Source organism: Portunus trituberculatus, chromosome 14 (assembly GCF_017591435.1).
Source record: "Portunus trituberculatus isolate SZX2019 chromosome 14, ASM1759143v1, whole genome shotgun sequence".
Taxonomy (NCBI): domain Eukaryota; kingdom Metazoa; phylum Arthropoda; class Malacostraca; order Decapoda; family Portunidae; genus Portunus; species Portunus trituberculatus.
In genome coordinates, this window is record NC_059268.1 from 18,724,887 (window position 1) to 18,748,164 (window position 23,278).

The following is a 23,278-nucleotide window of genomic DNA, read 5'->3' on the forward strand; positions in this document are numbered from 1 at the left end:
ATACTTGATATATGTATGGCATTGAACTTAAGGGGATTACTAAAACACATTAATTAAAAAGATAAAAGCTTCTACTATTAATGACCATAAGCTTTCTTTTGTGTCTCTCACCACGACTATTTTCAAGAGGCACAGAGGTGACTAGCGGGGTTTTCAAGAATGTTTCTCCAGTTAATAATGTAGAAATCTAGTCACTCTGCCTCTAGAATCGTAAAAACACCTTTAAAAAAAATTCGTATCAATTTAAATAAAGGCTTTTGAAATAATGGAGGTGAAGCGGAGAGGTGATTGAGATTACTATAAGGACGAGCACCAGGGACAGGGCAGGGCAGGGCAGGGCAGGGCAGGGCAGGGCAGGACAGGACAGGGCAGGACATATGTGTTGGGAGAGTCTGAATTTCACGAGTATTTTTTTAGCTGTGTGTAATTTGAGTTTCTTTTTAGCTGTGTGTAATTTCTGGAGTGTCTTTAGCTGTGTGTAATTTGAGGAGTGTCTTTTTAGCTGTGTGTAATTTGAGGAATATCTTTTTAGCTTTGTAATTTGATGAGTTTTCTTTTTAGCTGTGTGTAATTTGAGGAGTATCTTTTTAGCGGTGTGTAATTTTCGTGCGGCGGCAGATAATGGTTGGTGGTAACTGGGAACCGCTGCTTTGATATGATAGACCTGTCATGTTTATAGGATCTAGCCATGATTTGCTGCACTGTATCTGATTTGTTGTTGTTTACCATTGTTGTGCACGAATTTTCTTTGTTGTGGTAGCGGTGGTGATGGTGGTGGTGCGTTGCTGTCGATGCCTGTGTGGCCAGATGGTGCCTTATGCTTCCTGGTTCCATCACAACTCAGGCGCATCTCACGTGAGGCATGGCGGGAGTTCACTAAGTTCCGTGTGAGTGATGTTGGATCGGCCTGTGACAAGGATCAGTGAATATATTGCTTTGAATGTATACACTGGAGTCTCTTAGTGATATATTGACTGTAAACTATGCCCGAGGGAGCGCCTGTTGTGGAAATGCAGCTGCGTGACCCCCATAGATGGAAATAGTACGTGCCCTCCACAGAATATAGGTCAAGTGCTAGATAGAGAATCCCCCCCTACAGGAGAGAGATTGTGGGAGTGGCTTAGATTCACCACCACGAGATTGTTTTTATTCCCAGACACTTTCTTTCTCTCTTAGCAAGGGTTCTGGGGGCGCTGTGTGTGGTACAAACTGGAGTGCTGTCGAGTTCAATCTGGGATCACGGCAATTTCACTGAAGTTTTCTTGTAGCCCTTTGTGGCGTTATCCTTGTTCCGACGCTGTGAACCAATCAATTCCCTGTCTCTTGGTTTGTTGTGAGGATTAGCTTAGAGGTGATCTGTTTTCCTTTCATGACTACCACCACCATCACCACCACCACCACCAGTCAGAGCAAGTCATCATCATCATCATTAACAAAAACAACAACGGTTACATCAGCATTATCAGCCTCTTCGTATTCTCAGCGGTGACTTTAATGGCGGCATGTTTTTCGTGATGGTGGCGACGCTGCCTATTGTAATGGTGATGGCAGTGTCAGGTATTGGTAATGGTGATGACGCCGCAAATATTAGTGGTGGTGGAAACGATAGTAGTTTATAACAATTGGTGTTGAGCGGAGGGGTGGTGAAGAAACAACGACCACCACCACCACCACCACCACCACCACCACCACCACCACTAGTACCTTCGCTATTGCCATCATCGTCGTCGTCGTAACGGTGATGTGGCAGCAGTGATGATTCTGTAGAGCTAATGGTGGTGGTGGTGGTGATGTGGTAGTGCTGACTGTTTGCAATGGCGGGGTGGTCGTGGAGGGCGCGAGTGCAAGTGTGAGGGCGTGAGGCAGTGAGTTATGGTCATGACTAGGGCATTTGTTCAGTGTGGTGGTGGTGGTGGTGGTAGTGATGGTGATGGCCATGTGGTTTTGTGGTAGAGGAGAGGTAGGTTGTTAGGCGGTTGGTGGTGATTGCGTTAGTGTCTCTAGTGGCGGCGGTGGTAGTAGTGGTGGTGGTGGTGGTGGTGGTGGTGGTGGTGGTGGTGGTGTTATAGTAGGTTTAAATCTTGGAATCTCTAACTATGATCCTCCTTTAATAATACTATACTGTATATTAAAGCTTCAGTAAATTGGATCATTTGGGGATAATACCTCTCGAGTTACACGCTTATCAGAATGACTCAAAGAAGTGTAAATCTGTCCATTTATCTATGGGTGGATAAACTTTAGTCATCAAGTGATTATTGAGAAATTTCTAGGTATATAAAAGCTGTGTGTAGTTTAGAGATCAAGTGTGAAATATCCTTCCATTCAGAGAGGATTATTAAGCGTTTAACGGCGGAAGCTTGCGTGCCTGCGTGGGTGGTAGTTTTTTACCTCTTCAGTACCATAACGCATTTCCATATTCATTCTGTTTACTATCTGATGATTTTGTACAGCTTCAGAAACTTATGTGGGGGGATTAGAATAGTGAAGACTGTGACCATTAACCCCTTCAGTACTGAGACGCATTTTTACCTTAATTATTTGGGTATGATTAGATGATTTTATTTGCATTAGGAAGGGTCTGTGGAGGTAAGAAGATTAATGGCTAGAGCCTTTACTATTTTAATCTCTACACAAGTTTCTGAAGCTGTATAAAATCACCAAACTAAGCAGAGTGAATATGAAAACGTGGCATGGTACTGAAGGAGTTAATCTTCTGAACTCCTTAGACCCTTGCTAATGTCAGTGAAATGATCTAATCCTGCACAAAACTCCAGGTACAAAAATGTGTCCCAGTATTGAAGAGGTTAATAACGCTATTCGGATTCTGACTGAAAACCTGATATGATATACATCCGGGTGTTATGTGTGGTGTACGAGACTCCTAAGGCATTGAGTTGTGCGATATCTGAGCTCCATACGGTATACATAATGTGAGTGAAGGTAATATGAACTGGCAGTGCAAGTGTTAATGTTACCGTGACATCTGAATAACTACGAGTATAAACAATTGTACCGAGCGAAAATAAAAGTGAGATGAGAGAAAAAAATTAACTGTTCTTTACGCTTCCAACAGTGTCTTAACATGTTGTACTTTGAATTTAGAGTACACTACTTTACACAGGTTACGTAAAAGAGATAGATAAATAGGTAGATAGATAGATAGATAGATAGATAGATAGATAGATAGATAGATAGAGAGAGAGAGAGAGAGAGAGAGAGAGAGAGAGAGAGAGAGAGAGAGAGAGAGAGATCAATTTGGCAAAGCTTGGTTACAAAACTCAGATTTTTGGATGCATGCAAACACACACACACACACACACACACACACACACACACACACACACACACACACACACACACACACACACACACACACACACACACACACTATCATTATGCCAGATATTGCTCTCACACCACCGCTGGGTTGAACATTAATAGCACCTGCCGTACATTAAAGCTACCACAATCAGACTTGTTCCCAGCCAATAACATGCGTCCCTCACCAGGCCGTCAGTTACCGAGTGGGTGTACTGTACTACTTTGTGTTAGCGACTATTCCAGGTGAAAAAGTGCATCATATAGAGTATAAAAAGCCTCCATCAGGGGAATCCTACATTAAAATATTCTACTGCGTTCACTATAGCTTGATTTTTTCGCTAAAACGTCCATTATTTTATTTCCCGTTTGGTAGATCATCATTAATTTCTGTTGCGGCGTGAGTGGATTTTAAGCTCCATTTTATTCATTTTTTGTCAGTGGATAGTACATTGTTGGGTGTCACGGGTGATGTATCAGTAGGGAGGGAATAATTGTATGTAAACAGACTTGCGTTGTATTGGAGGTGGGGAAGAGGGTGAGGGGAGAGAGGGTTGTCATGAGATAGCCGTGTGTCATTGTTTTCCACCCCACTGCCGTCCGCCCTCCCTCCTTCCCCTCCCCGTCTCCTCCCCGTGCTCCTCTCCCTCCTCATCAGTCATCGCCGTGAGGTCTGATTTATTTCACGTGTTTGCCAGTGAAGGTTGTAATGTGTGGTGGGTTTTACTGTTAATTTGTTGTGTTTCCCGTGACTTGTTATTGATATTGTTGTTGTTATGGATGTCAGTGTTATTATTCTTCTGATTCTTCTAATTCTTCTTCTCCCGCAGGTCTCAATGTTTGTATCACCACCGCCACCACCACCACCATCACCACCACCGCCGCCGCTGCCATCACCACCACCACGTGTGTCTGCTTATTCTCAGCCAGTCTTGCTGTTCAAAGGTAAAGTGACGATATTTCACTCTTGTTTTGCTCTTGTTTTAACTCTTTCAATACAATGACGTGTTTTCATATTCTGGTGACTATTTGGTGAATTTTTACTGCTTCAGAAACTCATGAGGGAATTAAAATAGTGATGACTGTGGCCATTAATCTTCTGCCCTCTATAGACCCTTCCTAATGCTAATAAGATGATCCAATCGTACACAAGAATTAATGTAAAAATGCGTCCCAGTGCTGGAGGGACTAACCACCTGGGAGCGGTAACACGACACGTTCTGCTTCATTTCAGTAACTCTTGGCAATTTTTGCAGAAATAAAAACTACTGGATTAAATTTTTCGATCCCTCTTGTTGTCAGTGGTGCCTTTTGAAAATTTGTTTAATCCCTGGAATACCACGACGCATTTCCATATTCATTCTTGTTCCTATTTGATGATTTTATACAGCTTCAGAAACTTATTTTGGGGATTGAAATAGTGAAGAATCTGGCCTTTAATCTTTTGACCTCCATAGACCGTTTCTAATGTCAGTAAAATAGTCTAATCGTAAACAAATCTCAAGGTAAAACGTGTCACAGTATTGAAGATTTTCGATCACTCCTATTATCAGTGATGTCTTTTAAAAGTTTGTTTAACGTAGGGAGAGGTTGAGCATTTAGTTGAACGGTTCACTTTTATTTTTCACCTTTTAAACGCACGCGACACAGTATTTTCCTTTGGCAGCTGCTGGAGGGGACGAAGTGCTGGCAGTGGGAAGTTTTGTATCCAGTGGTCGTGTTAAAGCGTTGACTGTTTAGTTCATTGTGGGACCCTGACATGGTCTCCCTCTATAAATTTGTTAGGAAGCTCTGTGGCAACTAATATTCTTCTTCAGCGTGTTTTTTGTACATGAATTGATCAACTCTACGTGTTTTGGTGTGAATCGTCCTTGTATTAATTTTTGAGGAAGATAAAAAGAATAAATTAAGGTGTTCTAGAGTTTCTGGAGGTCACGCTTCGTTTTCTCCGGTTTCTTCAGGTCAAGTTTAGCTCTGTCATGTCTTCAGTTATGAAACTTAACTCCTTCAGTACCGTGACGTGATTTTATAAAGCTTCAGACTCTTATGTGGGGGATTAAAAAGCGAAGACTGTGGCTGTTTATCTTCTGACCTCCATAGACCCTTCGTAATGTCAATGAAATGGTCTAATCGTGCACAAATCTCAAGGTAAAAATGTGTTCCAGTATTAAAGGGGTTTGCATGAAGATGTACAAAGATATAATCGACACTACTGCTCACAATGTCGATGAATAAGTGTTAGCTGCCAAGTAAACTGAATATTAAAAACTGTTTCTCAAATGGACTGGCAAATGAATGGTATAGACTCATTAAGCACAGAAAAAAAAGATGGATATTGCTAGAAAAAAAAAATGTAGGTGTGTTTTATGAAGTATCTGAAGGAATTATACATATTTCCTTGTTTTTCTTAAGTTCGTGTGTATAAAGCAGTCATCGCTTATTTGGTCTTACGAGCGAGCGACCACAAGCCTTAATGACAACCAGGCGACCATTACAACACAGCCACACGAAGACTTAACACGATTACACTTCAAGAGATACAAGGACTACATGAACTGACGAACACACACACACACACACACACACACACACACACACACACACACACACACACACACACACACACACACACACACACACACACACACACACACACACACACACACACAGGGACAGAGCAAATGACATGTTACCGGCTGCGTTTTGTGTTAATTAAGAAACGCGGCCCTTGGGAATGAAAAAATAATCAGATTCAAATGTATTTCCGCCTAATGACTTAATTAATTAGGGCAAAAGGAGCTGCAGCGTCCACTACTGTAATCATAGGCGGATATCTGACACAGTTACGTAGTGGGCAAAACAAACGGTACAGTACCAATTACCGGTTGTTATTCCTCCTCGTAACCAAGTTGTGGAAATGCAGTTTTTGGAGAGCCAAGGACTGGTACTGTTCGTTAAAGTACAAGTCGTTAGTGTGCTCCTGCTATCGTTGGTTTGAGAGGATGTTTGTTGTTACCGTAAAACAATGGTGCACGAGAGAGAGAGAGAGAGAGAGAGAGAGAGAGAGAGAGAGAGAGAGAGAGAGAGAGAGACTTGAGACTAAAAAGAGAAAGGAAGAAAACTGGAATCTGGGCATGGAAAGGTCATACTGTTTGTGGGAGTGACAATAGATGGACAGTTTGTCTGACAGAATGACAGTCCACGGGTAGAAATCGGAACTGGGGCAGACAGAGGACAGGACGAAGAGACGAGATTAGGAAAGTTCCGGGAGTGAATTGGAACAGCAACGAACAGCAGAGATGTGTGGAGGAAGTTGTGAAGAGCCTTTGTCTACAGTGGACCAGTGATATCCGTCAGTGATGATTGATAATTATGGATGACACACACACACACACACACACACACACACACACACACACACACACACACACACACACACACACACACACACACACACACACACACACACACACACACACACACACACACACACACACACACACACACACACACACACACACACACACACACAGGAAAAGTTGAATAGCCAAAGGAAAGGACTGACAAATATAACCAACTAAAGAGAAAAATAAGGAAACACACACACACACACACACACACACACACACACACACACACACACACACACACACACACACACACACACACACACACACACACACACACACACACACACACACATATAAAGCACTTTCAATAAACCTCGGAATGAAAACTTGGATCGTCACTGTGAACATTTCTCTGATGAAGGCGAAGGCTGCAGCTTATATCCTGTATCCTGAAGTGAGGGAGGGCGGTGCGTAGGTGGAGGGAGGAGGTAGGAGGGAGAGTTAAGGTCAAGGTGAGTCAGGTTACGTAGTGTGTTGTAATAAATCCTAAAATTGTCCTGCGGTTGATGTAAATAATGATTATTCCTGTATGATTTCATGATTAAACTCTGTAACTCTTATTCTCATTTGGTTTATTTATGTGTGTGATGGAATTTTATGTGTGAATTTCTTGTCGCTTGCTAATTTCGTAGTTTTAAACGCATAATTTTACGGATGTTTTTTTTTTATTTTATTTCCGTTGTATATCTCGGGCAGCGCTAGTATAAATTTGTCTTTTCTAATTTATCTTCATTCATTTATTATTAGCACAAGTTTTTGTCGTAATATTTCATGCATGTTTGTTTTCTGTTCCTTGTTCTTTTCTCACCATCGTATCCCTGCTTCATCCTTCCCTTTTCCTCAACATTCCCTCCTTCCCCCCCTCTACCTCTTCCTTCCGCCGCTATTCCGTTGTTCCTCCCTTCCTCTAAACGTCCTCAACTCCTCACACTTTCCTCCTTCCTCCCCATTCCTCTCACCCTCCCCTACTTCGATGAGGCCTAGCAAGACATTCCAGGTGAAGTGTGGGGCAGGTAATTGGTGCAAAGGACCAGGTATTACCATGCGGAGAGCGAGCGAAAAGTTGGGGCTGGCCAGACAAGAGAGAGAGAGAGAGAGAGAGAGAGAGAGAGAGAGAGAGAGAGAGAGAGAGAGAGAGAGAGAGAAGAACCCACCCACTCACGCACTTACCGCCTCTCCTCCTACACACACACACACACACACACACACACACACACACACACACACACACACACACACACACACACACACACACACACACACACAAAGACGGAGAGAGCCAAGCCAATTCCAGACCCAGGCGACGTGAACCTCAGGAGGGCACAGCTTCGTCAGGCACTGAGGGTCATGGTGCGCCTGTGTCCACTCCCTGTTAACTCCCTGTTTTGGCTTCCGAAGGAGGAGGAGGAGGAGGAGGAGATTGATAGTGGGTGTGATTAGGAGAGTATTTCGAATCGGCATAGTGATGAAAAAATCTAGAAAGAAAAGATAAGAAAATGAGAAAGAAGGAAGAAAAAGAAGACAGTGATGAAGAAGGAAGGAAAAGATGAAAGGAAAGGACAAAGAGAAAAGAGGGAATGAGAAAGAAAAAATTGCATTAAGACAGTGATGAAAGGAGGAGGAAATAATAGTAAGAATGTAGAAGGAGGAAAACGAAATGATGGCTGGACGTGGAGAGAAGGAAAGAAAAGAAAGAAAAGATTGTGCTGAGAAAAAATGCATAAAGAAGAAGGATGAAAAAGTGATAGGAATACAAGCGGAGGAAGAGGGATATGTAGAGAACGATGGTGGCGATGATGATGATGGAACGGCAAGAAATGGATGCGAAAGGAGAAGGAAGGAGGGACAAGAAGGAAGAAGGATTAGATAAAGATGGAGGAAGAATACAAGGGAAATGTGGTGGGAGAAGAAGAGGGAAGAGGAGGAGGAGGAGGAGGAGGAGGAGGAGGAGGAGGAGGAGGAGGATAACGACGACGATAATGATAAGAAGATTGGCTGAAGAAAAGAATATAAGGATAAAGAGACAGACAGTGAGATGGGAAGCTTTGGCTGGGAAGAATAGCTAAGATTTAAAAGAGGCGGAAGAAAAGTCGAACGAGGTGAGGACGAGAATAAGAAAGAGAAAAAAGAGAAGAGAAGAATTAAGAGAAAGAGACTGACGATGAAATAGGAAGCAGGTTTAAGTATAAGATTTAAAACAAGTGGAAGAAAAGTCGACATGGGTGAGATGGAGTGAAAGAAAGAGGAGGAGGAGGAGGAGGAGGAGGAGGAGGAGGAGGAGGAGGAGGAGGAGGAGGAGGAGGAGGAGGAGGAGGAGGAGGAGGAGGTGGTAGTGGTGGTGAAGGCCAGTAATCCACCTTTAACCGATGCATTACCTCCGTCGCCGCCCGTCGGACACAGGCCCCGTGAGATACCTTGACAAAAGCACCTTGAAGCGCATCACACTTTTATTTCTCGGGGAACAGTTCACTCTGGTGCCTTTTGTACGTGTGTGTGTGTTTGTGGATGGACCATTTATCAATTTATTTATGGATCTTATACACTCCACCAGGTTTGTGGTGAATAAAATACCCATCTATGTGTAGAATCTAATAAAAAACAGTGATACACATGGAGGAGGTGAAGAGAAACAGAGAATATACTCACCTCCCTATACCTGTGTTTCTCTTCAGCTCCTCCTTCAACTTGTCTGAATGTCTGAACAAGTGATACAGATGGTAAAGAGGAAGCTAGAGAATAAAAAGGTAAAGGAAACTTGTCTCCAGGATTGCGTTACGGTGGGATGGTGCGTCTAGTGTGTTTCTTGTGAGTAATGCGGCAAGATAACGTTTCGTCGTGGTTGTTCTGTGGATCTTCAAAGGCTCTCCTCAAGGCCTCTCTGTTCCTCAAGCCTCTAGTTAAAAAGTTTTTCTCCCCTACTTTTGTGAGTGGCGTGTGATTTGGAAGGAGTCTTGGTTTACTGTGAGTCCCTTAACCAGAGCCACAGTCAGTCTCTCTCTCTCTCTCTCTCTCTCTCTCTCTCTCTCTCTCTCTCTCTCTCTCTCTCTCTCTCTCTCTCTCTCTCTCTCTCTCTCTCTCTCACGACGTAGAGCCGGATATGAGCTACGTCTCTTTAATTATACAGAATTATGACATATTATCTCTTAGTGTATTTCCACAACACAATTACAAGTTGGGTTACTTATTTAGGTCGGCAGATTTAATTTCATCCTTGCTACGGTGGGAGGGAAAACAAAGGCAGCGGAGTCGAGGCCTTCACACAAAGGTTCCCCGTTTTCTCTGCGTGATTTCTCCCTCCGTTTTCTTCCGTGTGCAGTGGGGTTGGTAAGACTAGCCCTCCCATTTATCGTTTTTGTTATTTTTTCAGTGGTTTTTAGGTGTATCGTATCGTCCCTCACTTGAGTTTGTACCCGCGTGTTTTGTGCAGTCAGATAATTTGTGTGGGTGATACGTCTGTTCTCCGTCAGTGGCTCTGTTCATAAAGTCTGATAAATGTCACGTCGCCAGTTGCCTTTCCTTGTTGTCTCTCCCTGCTTATCCCTGTCACTGCCTTTCCCGGTGTGCATTATAGAATTCTGGCCGACCTCTTGAGTCTACTCGGATATTCTGTGTACATTTCTCTGTGTTTGCGACTTTTCTGCCACAGTGAATTTTTTTTTTTTTATGGAGTAGTCAGTAGTGTGTTGTGCTGCAAGACTCTCTGTGTCCGTCGAGCACTTCGTTATTGTAGCAAATTGTCAACAGGATGTCAACATCTCGCTGTGGCTTCCACCGGATAAGTAAGATTAAGATGGAAGGAGACGGAGAAGAGAACGAGGCACAAGAAGACGAAGGAGACGAGAAGGAGAAGGAAGGAAAGGGAGCATTGGGGACATTGATGAAAAAGAAAAATACGAAAGAGACGAGAAGGAAGAAGACGAAAAGGGAACTTAGGAAATTGAGGAAAAAGGAAAACACGGAGATTAGAAGGAAGAGGAAGGGGATGAAGCAAAGGAGAAAGATGATGAAGAAGAAAAATACGTGGAAGACGAGAAGGAAGAAGAGGGAAAGGGAACATAGGAAGAAACTGACGAGGAAGGAAGATATGGAGACGAGAAGGAAGAGATGAAGCGCAAGAGAAAGTTGATGAAAAAAGGAATATGCGAAAGAGACGAGAAGGAAGACGAGGGAAAAGGAACTGGAAGAAATTGACGAAAGAAGGAAAATAAGAAGGTAAAAGTTAAGACAGAGGCGGAAGGAGAATGAAGGAGAATGAACCTTCTCTCTGCATCCTTTATTGCGACACGAATCTTCCGCCAGCACGTTCAGAGGAGCCCGTCTCCCACGTAGCGCGGCGTCTTGGTCTCAACTATATATATTTCACGCTGACCCCGCCGACAACAAAAACATTAGTGGTCCTCCGTTCCCTCTAACATTAACATTACTTCCCCTTATTATCACCTGGATATGGATTGTATTATAGTTATTGGCGCGGCTAATGGCGGGGAGGAAATAGCCAGTCAGGTATAAGGGAACAATATCCGTCGGGAAAGGAAGGAATCGTGCGGGAATAGCGGGTGGGTTTCTCACGGCCATGTACTCTTCCTGGGCTACGGGAGGCGCGCTGACGACTGATGTGTTGGTGAGCAGTGGAAGGGGAAATGAATGCTGCTTGCCTGACTTTTGCCTAGATAACATTCGCTCTCGGATTCTTGTCAGCACGTCCACTTTAGTATCACGATATCGCGCGCAGTGATGTTGGCAGCGTCGTATTTTCCATTGCCATCCACGGGTTTCTTTTTTTCTCGTATTTTTGCGGAAACTCTTTTATTTTCTTGATCTGACCCCGTAATCGTATTCCTGCCCTACCCTCTATCCTTCCCCTATGCTGCCTCCTCTACAAAATCCCGTTTCTTGGTGTACAAAACACGAAATCGTAGCATCTTTTCACATAGGTTCATCTGTGAGTCTAATTCCTCGTTATAGTTTTCCAGTTGAAGGTTCCCTCTTGAAAGTTAAAGGAATAGTAACGACGACAACAACAGCAACAGCAACATCAGACGAAACGAACGACAACAGGATGACTACAATGCGCCGCTGTGTTCGTGCTGGCCGCCTGTGCTCCCTTCTATTCCTCCCGTGCCTCCAGCCCTATACCTGAACGGCGGTGTCTTTTTCCTGGACGTCGGTTGTGTTACGTGAGGGGAAGGAAGGAACGCTGTCTCTCTGTGTGTGTGTGTGTGTGTGTGTGTGTGTGTGTGTGTGTGTGTGTGTGTGTGTGTGTGTGTTTCCAGGGATACGGATAGAGTGCACGAGTCGAGATGGGGTGATAGGATGTTGTGTCTGGTTGAAGTGAAATTTCTAAGCGAGAACTGTACGGACCCTGCACTTCGTGTTCGTCCTCTTTTTTTTTTTTCCCGCCCTTTACCACCACCACCACCACCTCCTCCTCCTCCTCCTCCTCCTCCTCCTCCTCCTCCTCCTCCTCCTCCTCCTCCTCCTCCTTCCCGTCCGGTCTTTTTTCAGCCTTTATCACTCAAATAACCTTTAACTTAACTTGTACTGACGAGGAACGCCACACATTATTCAGCAGGAAATCGTATACAAGACTAAGGAGGAATATAGAACAGGATCAATTGGATGAGGGACAAATAAGATTAACATTGTACCGAAGGCTCCACCCGTAGTCATCCATTCCGGGAAAGCTCAACACGCCTGAATAACCCAAGGTGTTTATGTAATGCATCCGGAACACTAGTGAGCGTGTGAGTTTGTTGAGGTGGCTGTGAGAATACTCCGCTTCATACTCGGTTTCCTGAAGTACCTGAGGTGCTGCCGCAGCGCCGTCACCTTGTGTGGAAAGATACACTCACCTGGTATACTCGCTTGGCAAAGATCTAACAGGGGAAATTAATTATGTACTCTATCCTTCCGCCTTACACCTGCCCACGTAACTTTATCTCAGCACACATTAGCGTCTGTTTGACCTTTGCTCCTTCGCGCTGTGTTACTTGTATTTCTCTTGGGGTTGGTACACGCCGCAGTTGTTAGTGTGTGCAGCAAAATGATCTCGCTTTGCCCTTTTGTCATGTTTTCTTATGGTGTGAATGTAATTGTACGGTAAATGTTGACCTTTGCGCTTGGTCTCTTAGAAAATCAATAAAATGCTTTGGAATGGGATTGACGAGTGTGGTTGTCAGGAGAGAGAGAGAGAGAGTGAGAGGGTGAGGGAGAGGGAAAGAAAGAAGGAAGGGGTGAGGAAGAGAACGAGAGAGAGAGAGAGAGAGAGAGAGAGAGAGAGAGAGAGAGAGAGAGAGAGAGAGAGAGAGAGATTTGAGAAACGAAACTTATAAGGACTGTTAACACTAAAGGGAGAGGAAGAGGTAGAGTCAATTTTAGGCACCCAACACATCGCTTATTTGCTTTATGTTCAAATCACTCTTGCTCAAAACTTCGCGGGAGCCCAAATGCTGTGATGTGTACCGTTGGATAGAAAGTCTCATTATAGGTTCAGTGGCATGTAATCTCTCTTATTGAGACGAAAAAATTGGTAAGAAGTGCAGAAAACTGACGGTCGGTTTACAAAAAGTTTAATATATTTTGCGCATGTGCATTAGTGTTTTTTTTTTTTTTAATTTGACATGGTTTTCGTTATAAGTTTTATCAATCTTATTACCCACAAAATTTGAGCTTTATAAGTTCATTAGTTGAGAAGTTGGCAATATCAGGGACCGCGTACATCGCACACTTGCCTAATATTCAAATGACTCTAGCTTAAAACTTTGCGAGAGCTCAATGGTGGTGCAATATACCGATGTATAGAAAATTTAGTTCTGCTTTCAGTGGCATCAGTTCGCTCTCGTTGAAGCAAAAGAAAGTTGGTGAAAATTACAGAAAAGTTACAATCTTTTTACAGAACGCATTGTATTTTTCTCAGTGTTGTTAATTTGACATGCTTTTTCATTATAGCTTATATTACTCTTATTACCAACAAAATCTGAGGATGGGTCAGTTAATTAATCAAATCGTTGGATCGCTCAAAATAAAAGAACAACCTCCATAATAAATTTCGCATCGCCTGCAATGAAATGTTTCTTCACTTGATAATTCTTTGAGTGTTTTGTGTGTAGCGACTGCAGAATCTCAGTGAACTATTGATGATGGAATAAAAAATGGTGACGCAGCGAAATATCATCGGGGTTTTAATTCAGAGTGACGTTATCGCCCTGACGTAGATAAGAATTGTAATCGAACTTGAGCACACACGAGAAGCTCAACTCAATGACATCCACCTACCCCAACCATTCCCACACACACACACACACACACACACACACACGCTTTGTTCTAGCTTTAGATATCTTCGATCTGGTGAACTGTGTATTGTGATATATAATAAATGAGAAAGATTAAATAATGCGGAGTCTCGAAGATATATGTTATAGTTCTTGCACGAGATAATATTGAGGACGGAATATCATATGTGAAGTGCAAACACCAAGAAAATTTCGCGCTGTCGTATTTCAGTCAGGACGTGAAAAAATAAATCAGAAATCTCTTGTGATATTAACCCCTTTAATACTGAGACGCATTTTTACCTTGAATTTTGTGTACAAAAGACCATTTTATTGACATTAGGAAGGGTCTATGGAGAATAGAAGATTAATAGCCACCGTCTTCACAATTTTAATACCCAACATGAGTTTCTGAAGCTGTATAAAATCACCATACAGTAAGCAGAATGAATATGGAAACGCGTCATGGTACTGAGGGGCTGAGAGTGAGGCAGTGAGACCAAGGATAGGCATCAGCGGTGCTAACTATTACATGAACCTTGCTGGACTGTGCGAGTATTGGAGCAAAGTGGGAAAAAATGTAAGAATATCAAGCTGAAGGTGTCTGTTTTTGTCGTCCTATTAACATCCAGAACTCAGTGTAAAAAAAAAAAAAAAAAAAAAAGAAAAAGTTGACATGGACAGAAAAATCGAGAAAAAGAATAGGAAGTTAGTCTTTTTTTTTGTATTGAAGTGACTAAAGTAAAAAAAAAAAATCATGGTCAAAAAGTGTCGATGGTGATGGGAAAATGTTAAGAAAGGAAGCTTTTTCTTAGCATTACTTCTTCTCCGGCTCAGTTTGGATAATAGTGAAGGGTGGATCGGTCGCAGTAGTTCCCTTACATTTTCAAGTCTGATGAAGTATTCTCTGTATCCGGCAGCTGAAACTGACTTTAAATCGGGTGAAGTTTGGCAGACGGAGTGAAATTTCGTCGCAGGTGAATCGGAATAAATTTCTTACTGGACTGTTGAAAGGAGGCATTAAAATATGGGGAGGATGTTTTCATAGACTTTAAAATAAGAAAAATACAAACTTCACAAGATTTTGACCGTAGAACTTTTATTTAGATCGATGCAAAGATCAGTCACAAATGTCAGATAGTTTTTCCATCTGTTACTTGCAAATAAGGATGATTTTTGACATGAAACAAGTGAAATATAAGCCAAGGCAAGCTCCACTGACCCGGTGGACCAAGAAGTGCAAATCATGAGGGAGAAATAGAGCAAGTGAGTGACAGGTAAGTGTTGACAGGAGTCCGGGCTGACAACGTGGATGGACGGATGAGATAAGCTTTGTTGAATTGACCTGTAATTGGCGAGGAGTCAATAGTGATGAGCGGAAAAGATTGTATTGTACTGGAATCTTTTGAGTCTCTCCTGACTATCTTATGTTTGATTTATTTATAGTGCATTCATTATACTCTATCATGCCATTCACCTTCATTCCTCTCTGCTCTTACTTTGCTCTTCAGACTCTCTCATACATGAATCTCCATTTTCGGCTTTGGCAACCTTAGTGGTGAAGTCTCCTGCGAGTTACGTGTGTGTGTTGCTGCACTGGCGTGGTACATGTCCTGCGGTCACCAGGAAATGTGTGCCTTTACCAACACTCTGCCGGACTGAATGACCTGATAGTTGTCGTGCAAGTTTTGCTTCTTGACTCACTTATGTATTTTATTTTGTCTGTCAGGCTATCGATGTATCAGTATCTGCGTATGTATCAGTATATATGTATGTTTGTGTGTACTATATATTCATGCAATTTTTTTTATCTACATATCTATGCAGGTATGGATGTACGTATGTAATTGTCTATTTATCAATCAATCAATCAATCAGTCAATTAATCAATCAATCAATCTATCTATTTATCTGTCAATCAATCAATCAATCAATCAAACAGTCTATCTATGTATCTATCTATCTATCTATCTATCTATCTATCTATCTATCTATCTATCTATGTGTTGCAGCCAGTATATATCTCATTGTGTGTGTATCCATACAGACACAAGGAAGATTAGAATGCTACCCAGGACGGTTTAAAATTATTCCCACAGATGAAATTTTCCAATGGGAATTTAAAGGGAAAAAGGATCTCATTGAAAAACGGTAATTTCCCTATTTTACCTATATATATATTTTTTTTATTTTTATTTTAGAGCACTCACTTATCCATCATTAAAATGCTCTTTGTGCGTCCCATCCCAACATGCAAATGAGAGATCAGTGGTGTACGAAACTTATTAATCTTTTTCAAGTGAGATCAGAAGTTACGAATTGGGATCAGAAGTCACGAATTAGCAACATATTGTCTTTAGATAATTCTATTAGTAAATTTTGTCTCATTTTTGTTCGCTGCTTCATCGTAACATGTCGTATCACAGAATAATTAAATAAACGCGTCTCTGTTTTTTTATACCGTGTGGGCTTTTCACGGGAATTTATGGGCTAAAGGGGATACTTTTTGGGGTACCACCTATCTCAAAGCCCACCCGTTAGGAAACCGTTGCCCCGAGTGAGGAAACCCAACCTACACTCGGACCATGGACAGGATTCGAACCCGTGCGCTTGGAGACCCCTCGGACCCAAAAGCACGCATGGTTCCACTGTACCACGCCAGCCCCTTTCTAGCAACATTTAGTGAGAGCAGTGTGATCAGAGATGGTGGATAGGATCTTTTGTCCCATATATGTCATCCTTAATCCTTTCGTTGTGTGTGTGTGCCTTGGTAGAGTAAATCGCATATGACATTATTAATTACGACATTCATAATTACTGAGTCAATAGAAAGGGAAAACACACACACACACACACACACACACACACACACACACACACACACACACACACACACACACACACACACACACACACACACGGGATGACTTACCCAATATGCCCAGGCGGTAGTTGATGGTGACGACGATAACCTTGCCCAGCGCCGCCAGTACGGAGCCGTCGTACAGGCTGGAGGACCCCCATTGGTACGACTCCCCGTGCACGTACACCACCACAGGGTACGCCGCCGCAGTGCTTCCTGGAGGGGCAAGGGAAGCAAGGTTATAGATATTGATATAGGTAGACAGAAATGAACATACAGCTGTGGTAGAGATGAACAAATGTGTGTGTGTGTGTGTGTGTGTGTGTGTGTGTGTGTGTGTGTGTGTGTGTGTGTGTGTGTGTGTGTACCATAACCTCTATTACGAGTTGGATTGAATGTCAACAGTCCTTATAAGTTTCGCTTCTCAAATTCTCTCTCTCTCTCTCTCTCTCTCTCTCTCTCTCTCTCTCTCTCTCTCTCTCTCTCTCTCTCTCTCTCTCTCTTTCTTCACTCGTTTCTTGCCTCTTGCTCTTTCATCTCACCCTTTCCTATTCCCTTCTCTTTGCCTTTCCTTTCGTTACACGTTCCCTTCCTTTCCCTTATCCTTTCATCTCCCTTATCCTTTCCGTTCTCTGTCTATTTCTCCTACCTCTTTCATCTCTCCTCTGGCCTCTCTTCCCTTCTCCTTTCACATCTCCCTTTCACAATCTCATCTTCCCCTCTCTCTCTACATTCTCATCTCATAACACTCCCTGTACCCCATCCACACATTCTTCTCACCTTCCATCCTTTCCTCCTTTTGTCTCCTTCCCTATTCTCCCCTCTTGCCGTCCTCGCTCCTCTCTCTCTCTCTCTCTCTTACTCTCTCTCCCCTCACTGCCTCAGCTCTTATTCCTCCGTTATAGTTGGTCATTAAGGTCGTTTCTATATTTTTTATTTAGTTTAATCTGAAAAGTAAGTAAAAAGAGGCGTGTTTTAAAGTATTTTGTCATTAATGGAGGCTGTTAATGTATACGTTTATTTTCTTTTATCTTTTTTTTTTTTTTATTCAGTTTTGTTTTCTGTGTGTGTGTCTGTGTGTGTGTGGGGGGGGGGGAGAAGGGGACGTTTGATCTGGCGAGGAGTGTTGCTTTTGATTCATTTTTCTGTGATTGTGTAGAGTTGGTGGTTGTTTTCACTTAATCTCGCCGCAGTTATCTTATCGCCCGACACACACACACACACACACACACACACACACACACACACACACACACACACACACACACACACACACACACACACACACACACGTTATAGATACTACATCATTCTGGCCTCCTCCTCCTCCTCCTCCTCCTCCTCCTCCTCTTCCACGTCGTTCTTCTTCTTTTCCTCCTTCGGCCAAAGACTTTTAGTTCGACCCACCACCACCACCACCACCACCACCACCACCACCACCACCACCACCACCACCACCACCACCACCACCACCACCACCACCACCACATCTGTCTTATCTTATGCCTGCTGCTTTCTCCTTCGTAAATAATTATGCAGAGTTTCCCCGGCAGTTTTCCTCGCTCGTTGATATTAATTTTTATTTAAGTAGCTTTCTTTTCTTTCCACCCTCTCAGGCTCCTCCTTCTCCTCCTCTTTTTTTTTTTTCTTCTTCTTCTTCTTAATTCCCTTCTTCTTCTTCTTCTTCTTCTTCTTCTTCTTCTTCTTCTTCTTCTTCTTCTTCTTCTTCTTCTTCTTCTTCTTCTTCTTCTTCTTCTTCTTCTTCTTCTTCTTCTTCTTCTTCTTCTTCTTCTTCTTCTTCTTCTTCTTCTTCTTCTTCTTCTTCTTCTGCTTCACCTTCCACACCAACTCTCTCTTCTTTGCTCCTTTATGTCTTCCTGTTGCTTCTTTTTTTTCTTCATCTTCTCCTCCTGAACTTTCTTCCTCTCCTCCTCCTCCTCCTCCTCCTCCTCCTCCTCCTCCTCTTTGTCGTTCTCATTTTTCTCCTTTTCTTTTCCTTTTCTTTTTTCTTTTATTCTTGTGCTTTGGGGTTAACTTACACACACACACACACACACACACACACACACACACACACACACACACACACACACACACACACACACACACACACACACACACACACACACACACACACACACATTAATTTGTATGTATGCGTTTTGTACTTTGTGTGTCGCAGTGTTCTCTCTCTCTCTCTCTCTCTCTCTCTCTCTCTCTCTCTCTCTCTCTCTCTCTCTCTCTCTCTCTCTCTCTCTCTCTCTCTCTCTCTCTCTCTCTCTCTCTCTCTCTGCCTCTCCCCATACACCCGAAAGGGGTCTTTGCCGCTCTAAATTACCAGCGACGGACTAACGCACGTAATTATGCTGGGTTATCTGTCATGGTCGACCTGGACCACCACCACCACCACCACCACCACCACCACCACCACCACCACCACCACCACCACCACCACCACCACCACCACCACTATTCCTATCATTACTGTTTTTATCTATAAATACTTGTGTTTTTGCTGTTGTTTTCTCCTCATTCAGTGCATTGTTGTACTGTGGAAGAAAGTGTAGTTGAAGGAGGAGGAGGAGGAGGAGGAGGAGGAGGAGGAGGAGGAGGAGGAGGAGGAGTAGAGTAAAAGGAGGAGGATTAGGAGAAGAGTAACAAAAACACAAGATTCACCACCACTACCACCACTCCACCACCACCACCACCACCACCACCACCACCACCACCACCACCACCACCACCACCAACAACAAACCACCAGCAACACCACCGTCTCGTCTCCAGTCTCTAAACAAGGACATTGCACAACACACCTCACACTACACCCGCTGGTCCCTGAAAACACACATCAATCAAACTAGGCGCTTGGAACTCCACGGTGCTTCGAGAAAGTCTTTACTCCACCACGTGAATGAAACTGTAATTAAAAGTTTAGAGTCTGCAAGTACGTTAGGTATTTGGATTGTAACAGTGAATGGGTGAGACTTGAGGGCCATATTCAGAAACTCTTCCCTCTCTCACCGTGGCCATTTTCAAAGACTACAGAGACGATTAACTGAGTTCTAAAGAGTGTTTGTCCTGTTGGTAATGCAGAAAACTTCTTAACATGTCACTAGAATTACAGAATCATATTTAAAAACCCGCGTCACTTCAACTAGAGACCCTTGAAAATAGAAAATACAGAAAACTTAATATTTCAGTAGAATTACAAAAACGTCTTTAAAAACCCGCGTCACTTCAACTAGAGACCCTTGAAAATAGTGACGGTGAGGCGTGGAAATGCTTCATTGATTGAGTGGCATGTATAGATGACAAGACATTGATGGTTATGTGTTGTATAGTATGTACAATAAGGATAGCGATGACATTGTTGGGTTAAAGAGTAAGATTATATATATGTTGGGCAGTATGTATTGTTATAGAAGTCATAAATCGTGCGTGGCTCTTCAATACGTGTGATAGGGAAGGCACTGGCACTGGCGTTTGAAGGGCCGTGATCTGGTCGTGTGTCCTTAGAAACTACCTATTAATCAACCACTGAATTCTTCGCTTCCTTATTGAGAAAAAATATCTTAAAAATGTACTAGCGTTCTTCAGTCTAGACATGTTCTCTCTCTCTCTCTCTCTCTCTCTCTCTCTCTCTCTCTCTCTCTCTCTCTCTCTCTCTCTCTCTCTCTCTCTCTCTCTCTCTCTCTCTCTCTCTCTCTCTCTCTCTCTCTCTCTCTCTCTCTCTCTCTCTCTCTCTCCACTGCCTTGACCCGCAGTGTTATTATTATCTTGCCCTCCTTCACCTCCTCTACTTCCCTGCGGCATTAAAAAAAAAAAAAAGAAAAATGAGTAGAAGGGAAGGATTCTGTTTTTCCAGTGGTGTGTGTGTGTGTGTGTGTGTGTGTGTGTGTGTGTGTGTGTGTGTGTGTGTGTGTGTGTGTATGATGTGTATGTGTATCCATTCAGAGAGAGAGAGAGAGAGAGAGAGAGAGAGAGAGAGAGAGAGAGAGAGAGAGAGAGAGAGAGAGAGAGAGAGAGAGCAGCAGCAGCAGCAGCATGAGATGGAGCAAAGAAAGAGGACTGGCCTGGATTAGAGGAAGAAGGAGCAGAAGGGAACCTGAATAGGGTGAGGAAAGAGGAGGAGGAGGAGGAGGAGGAGGAGGAGGAGGAGGAGGAGGAGGAGGAGGAGGAGGAGGAGGAGGAGGAGGAGGAGGAGGAGGAGGAGGAGGAGGAAGAGGAGGAGGACAAGGAGGAGGAGAAGGAGGAAGGGACGTTGGTAAGCAGTAGCCAAGACGTTCCCGAGCTAAAATTTATGCGGGAAATATATCGCGGCTAACGGAGGGGAGCAGCCTGAGTAACTTAGGAGTATCAGCCTGAGCCAGTGGTGATCCTTGGCGGCGGCGGGTACATCGCGCAGGAAAATTAGGGATGAATATGTAGAGTTGAATGGAGATCAGGAGAGAGAAACTAGCCAAACTGTGAAGAAAAGTGAGCACAGAAGACCAGCCGACCACATACTAGTATAAAGCCAAGCCGCCGCCACCTAACTTAAGCAATCCTCTAAGGAACTCATCTAAACTTAAGTATCCCAAGTAATCTACACTAAGCCGGCCTAAAATAGCGCCGCAGTGTTTGTGCAGAGCGTGCGCACACATCCCCGCGCCTTCCCACAGAGACATGTGTACTCTGTGCTCATGCATACATACACATAACGTATATTCGCATATTCATACATATACTGAAAGGTAAAGCTATAAATACGCACAAAAACAAACAAAAAAATCAAACACACACACACACACACACACACACACACACACACACACACACACACACACACACACACACACACACACACACACACACACACACACACACACACACACACACACACACACACACACACACACACACACACCTTCATACAAAGACACACACACTCACACAGACATAGACACACGTTTTCCAGGCAGGATACCAGTATATTCTGTTCTGGACACGTCCTCTTCTTCTCTATCGTGGCTCGTCTTGAAGGCCACAAAACCGAACAATCTCTCTTGACGAGCGTTACGGGGAAATGCAAATTTGTCGTGAAGCGTCAGCAGTCATCCCCGGGCTCGCCTCCACTCTGCTTTGCCGACGCCATCTCGCCAATACTTCCAGGAATCCAACAAGTTCCCTAGCGGAAAAGGCTTTACACTTGACCTGGCCAATTCTTCCCCGATGGAGTTCTTCATCTCTCCCTTCCTCCTTTGCCTCCCATTTTCCTTCCTCGCCTTCTTCCTCTTCCTCCTCCTAGCCCGCTTCCCTCCCTGCCTTTCTCCCTCTTCATCTCGCCCTCTCCTCTCCTTTCCGCCTTGATACCTCTTCCTCTCGCTTTCTTATTTTTCCTTTCGATATTTTCGCTTCACTTCGTCCATCCTTCCTTCCCCTGTGGAGGGTGGCGGGACGGGGTGGTGTAAACACTTGGCAGGTGATGACCTGCTGCTGCTGCTGCTGCTGTCCAAGGCTTCTGGGACTGATTAGCACTGGAAAAAATGTAGCTGGAGGAAGACACTGTGGGCACGACAAAGGTTATTTTGATATCCGGAGAATGAAGAATGTCGTGTGAAAAAAAATAACGTTCAGGGCAAGATGACGAGAGAGAGAGAGAGAGAGAGAGAGAGAGAGAGAGAGAGAGAGAGATAATAATAATAAAGGTCATGGTGGCAGCGCGGTATACAGGACAATAACGGCACTTGGATTGTTGAGCCTTAACAGTCACGGCTCTTGCTGCCTTTTAAGGAAATAACAGTTTTCAGGCTGGCAACTATTTGTTAGAGTCTGAAAGGCCTCATCCGGCGAAACGTGACGCACACGACGCTGCCATCGCTCTTCGCTCCCGCTTGTGCCATCTACAACACGGCGACGCTGCTAACGTAATGGAATGATTTTTGGGTACACACACACACACACACACACACACACACACACACACACACACACACACACACACACACACACACACACACACACACACACACACACACACACACACACACACACACACACACACACACACACACACACACACACACACATATGTAAGCGTGCAAGCATGCACTAACTGACTAACAACCTGAATGAACCTAATAAAACCATCAAGCTGTAGGTCTGCTTGCATGTCCTCCAGCTCAGCCTCCCACACACTGCGCGCCCCGCCGTCGCCATGACACTGCGAACCTCGGATCTCTCACTTCCAGCCTTGCTCGGCTTCGCACGGAGCTTAGCCTTGCTGCGTATTTACAGCTTTGAGGTCCCTAACAGAGTTGATAAATTTCTTGAATCAAACTGAAAAGGATTTTATTTTATTTTATTTTGTCAATGTAAAGTAGTAGATATTTGGATTTCTACAGTCGTAGTTACTAAGTAGGTGGAGT

At 43.6% G+C, this 23,278-nt stretch overlaps 1 protein-coding gene across 1 annotated transcript in view; it reads right to left on the reverse strand.

Annotated features, from left to right (window-relative positions):
* LOC123503706 (neuroligin-4, X-linked-like) overlaps nt 1-23,278 on the reverse strand; it is a 267,077-nt gene that overhangs the window by 63,105 nt on the left and 180,694 nt on the right. The window contains 1 exon segment of the mRNA XM_045253687.1: nt 16,938-17,084. Coding sequence (XP_045109622.1) covers nt 16,938-17,084 — 147 coding nt within the window.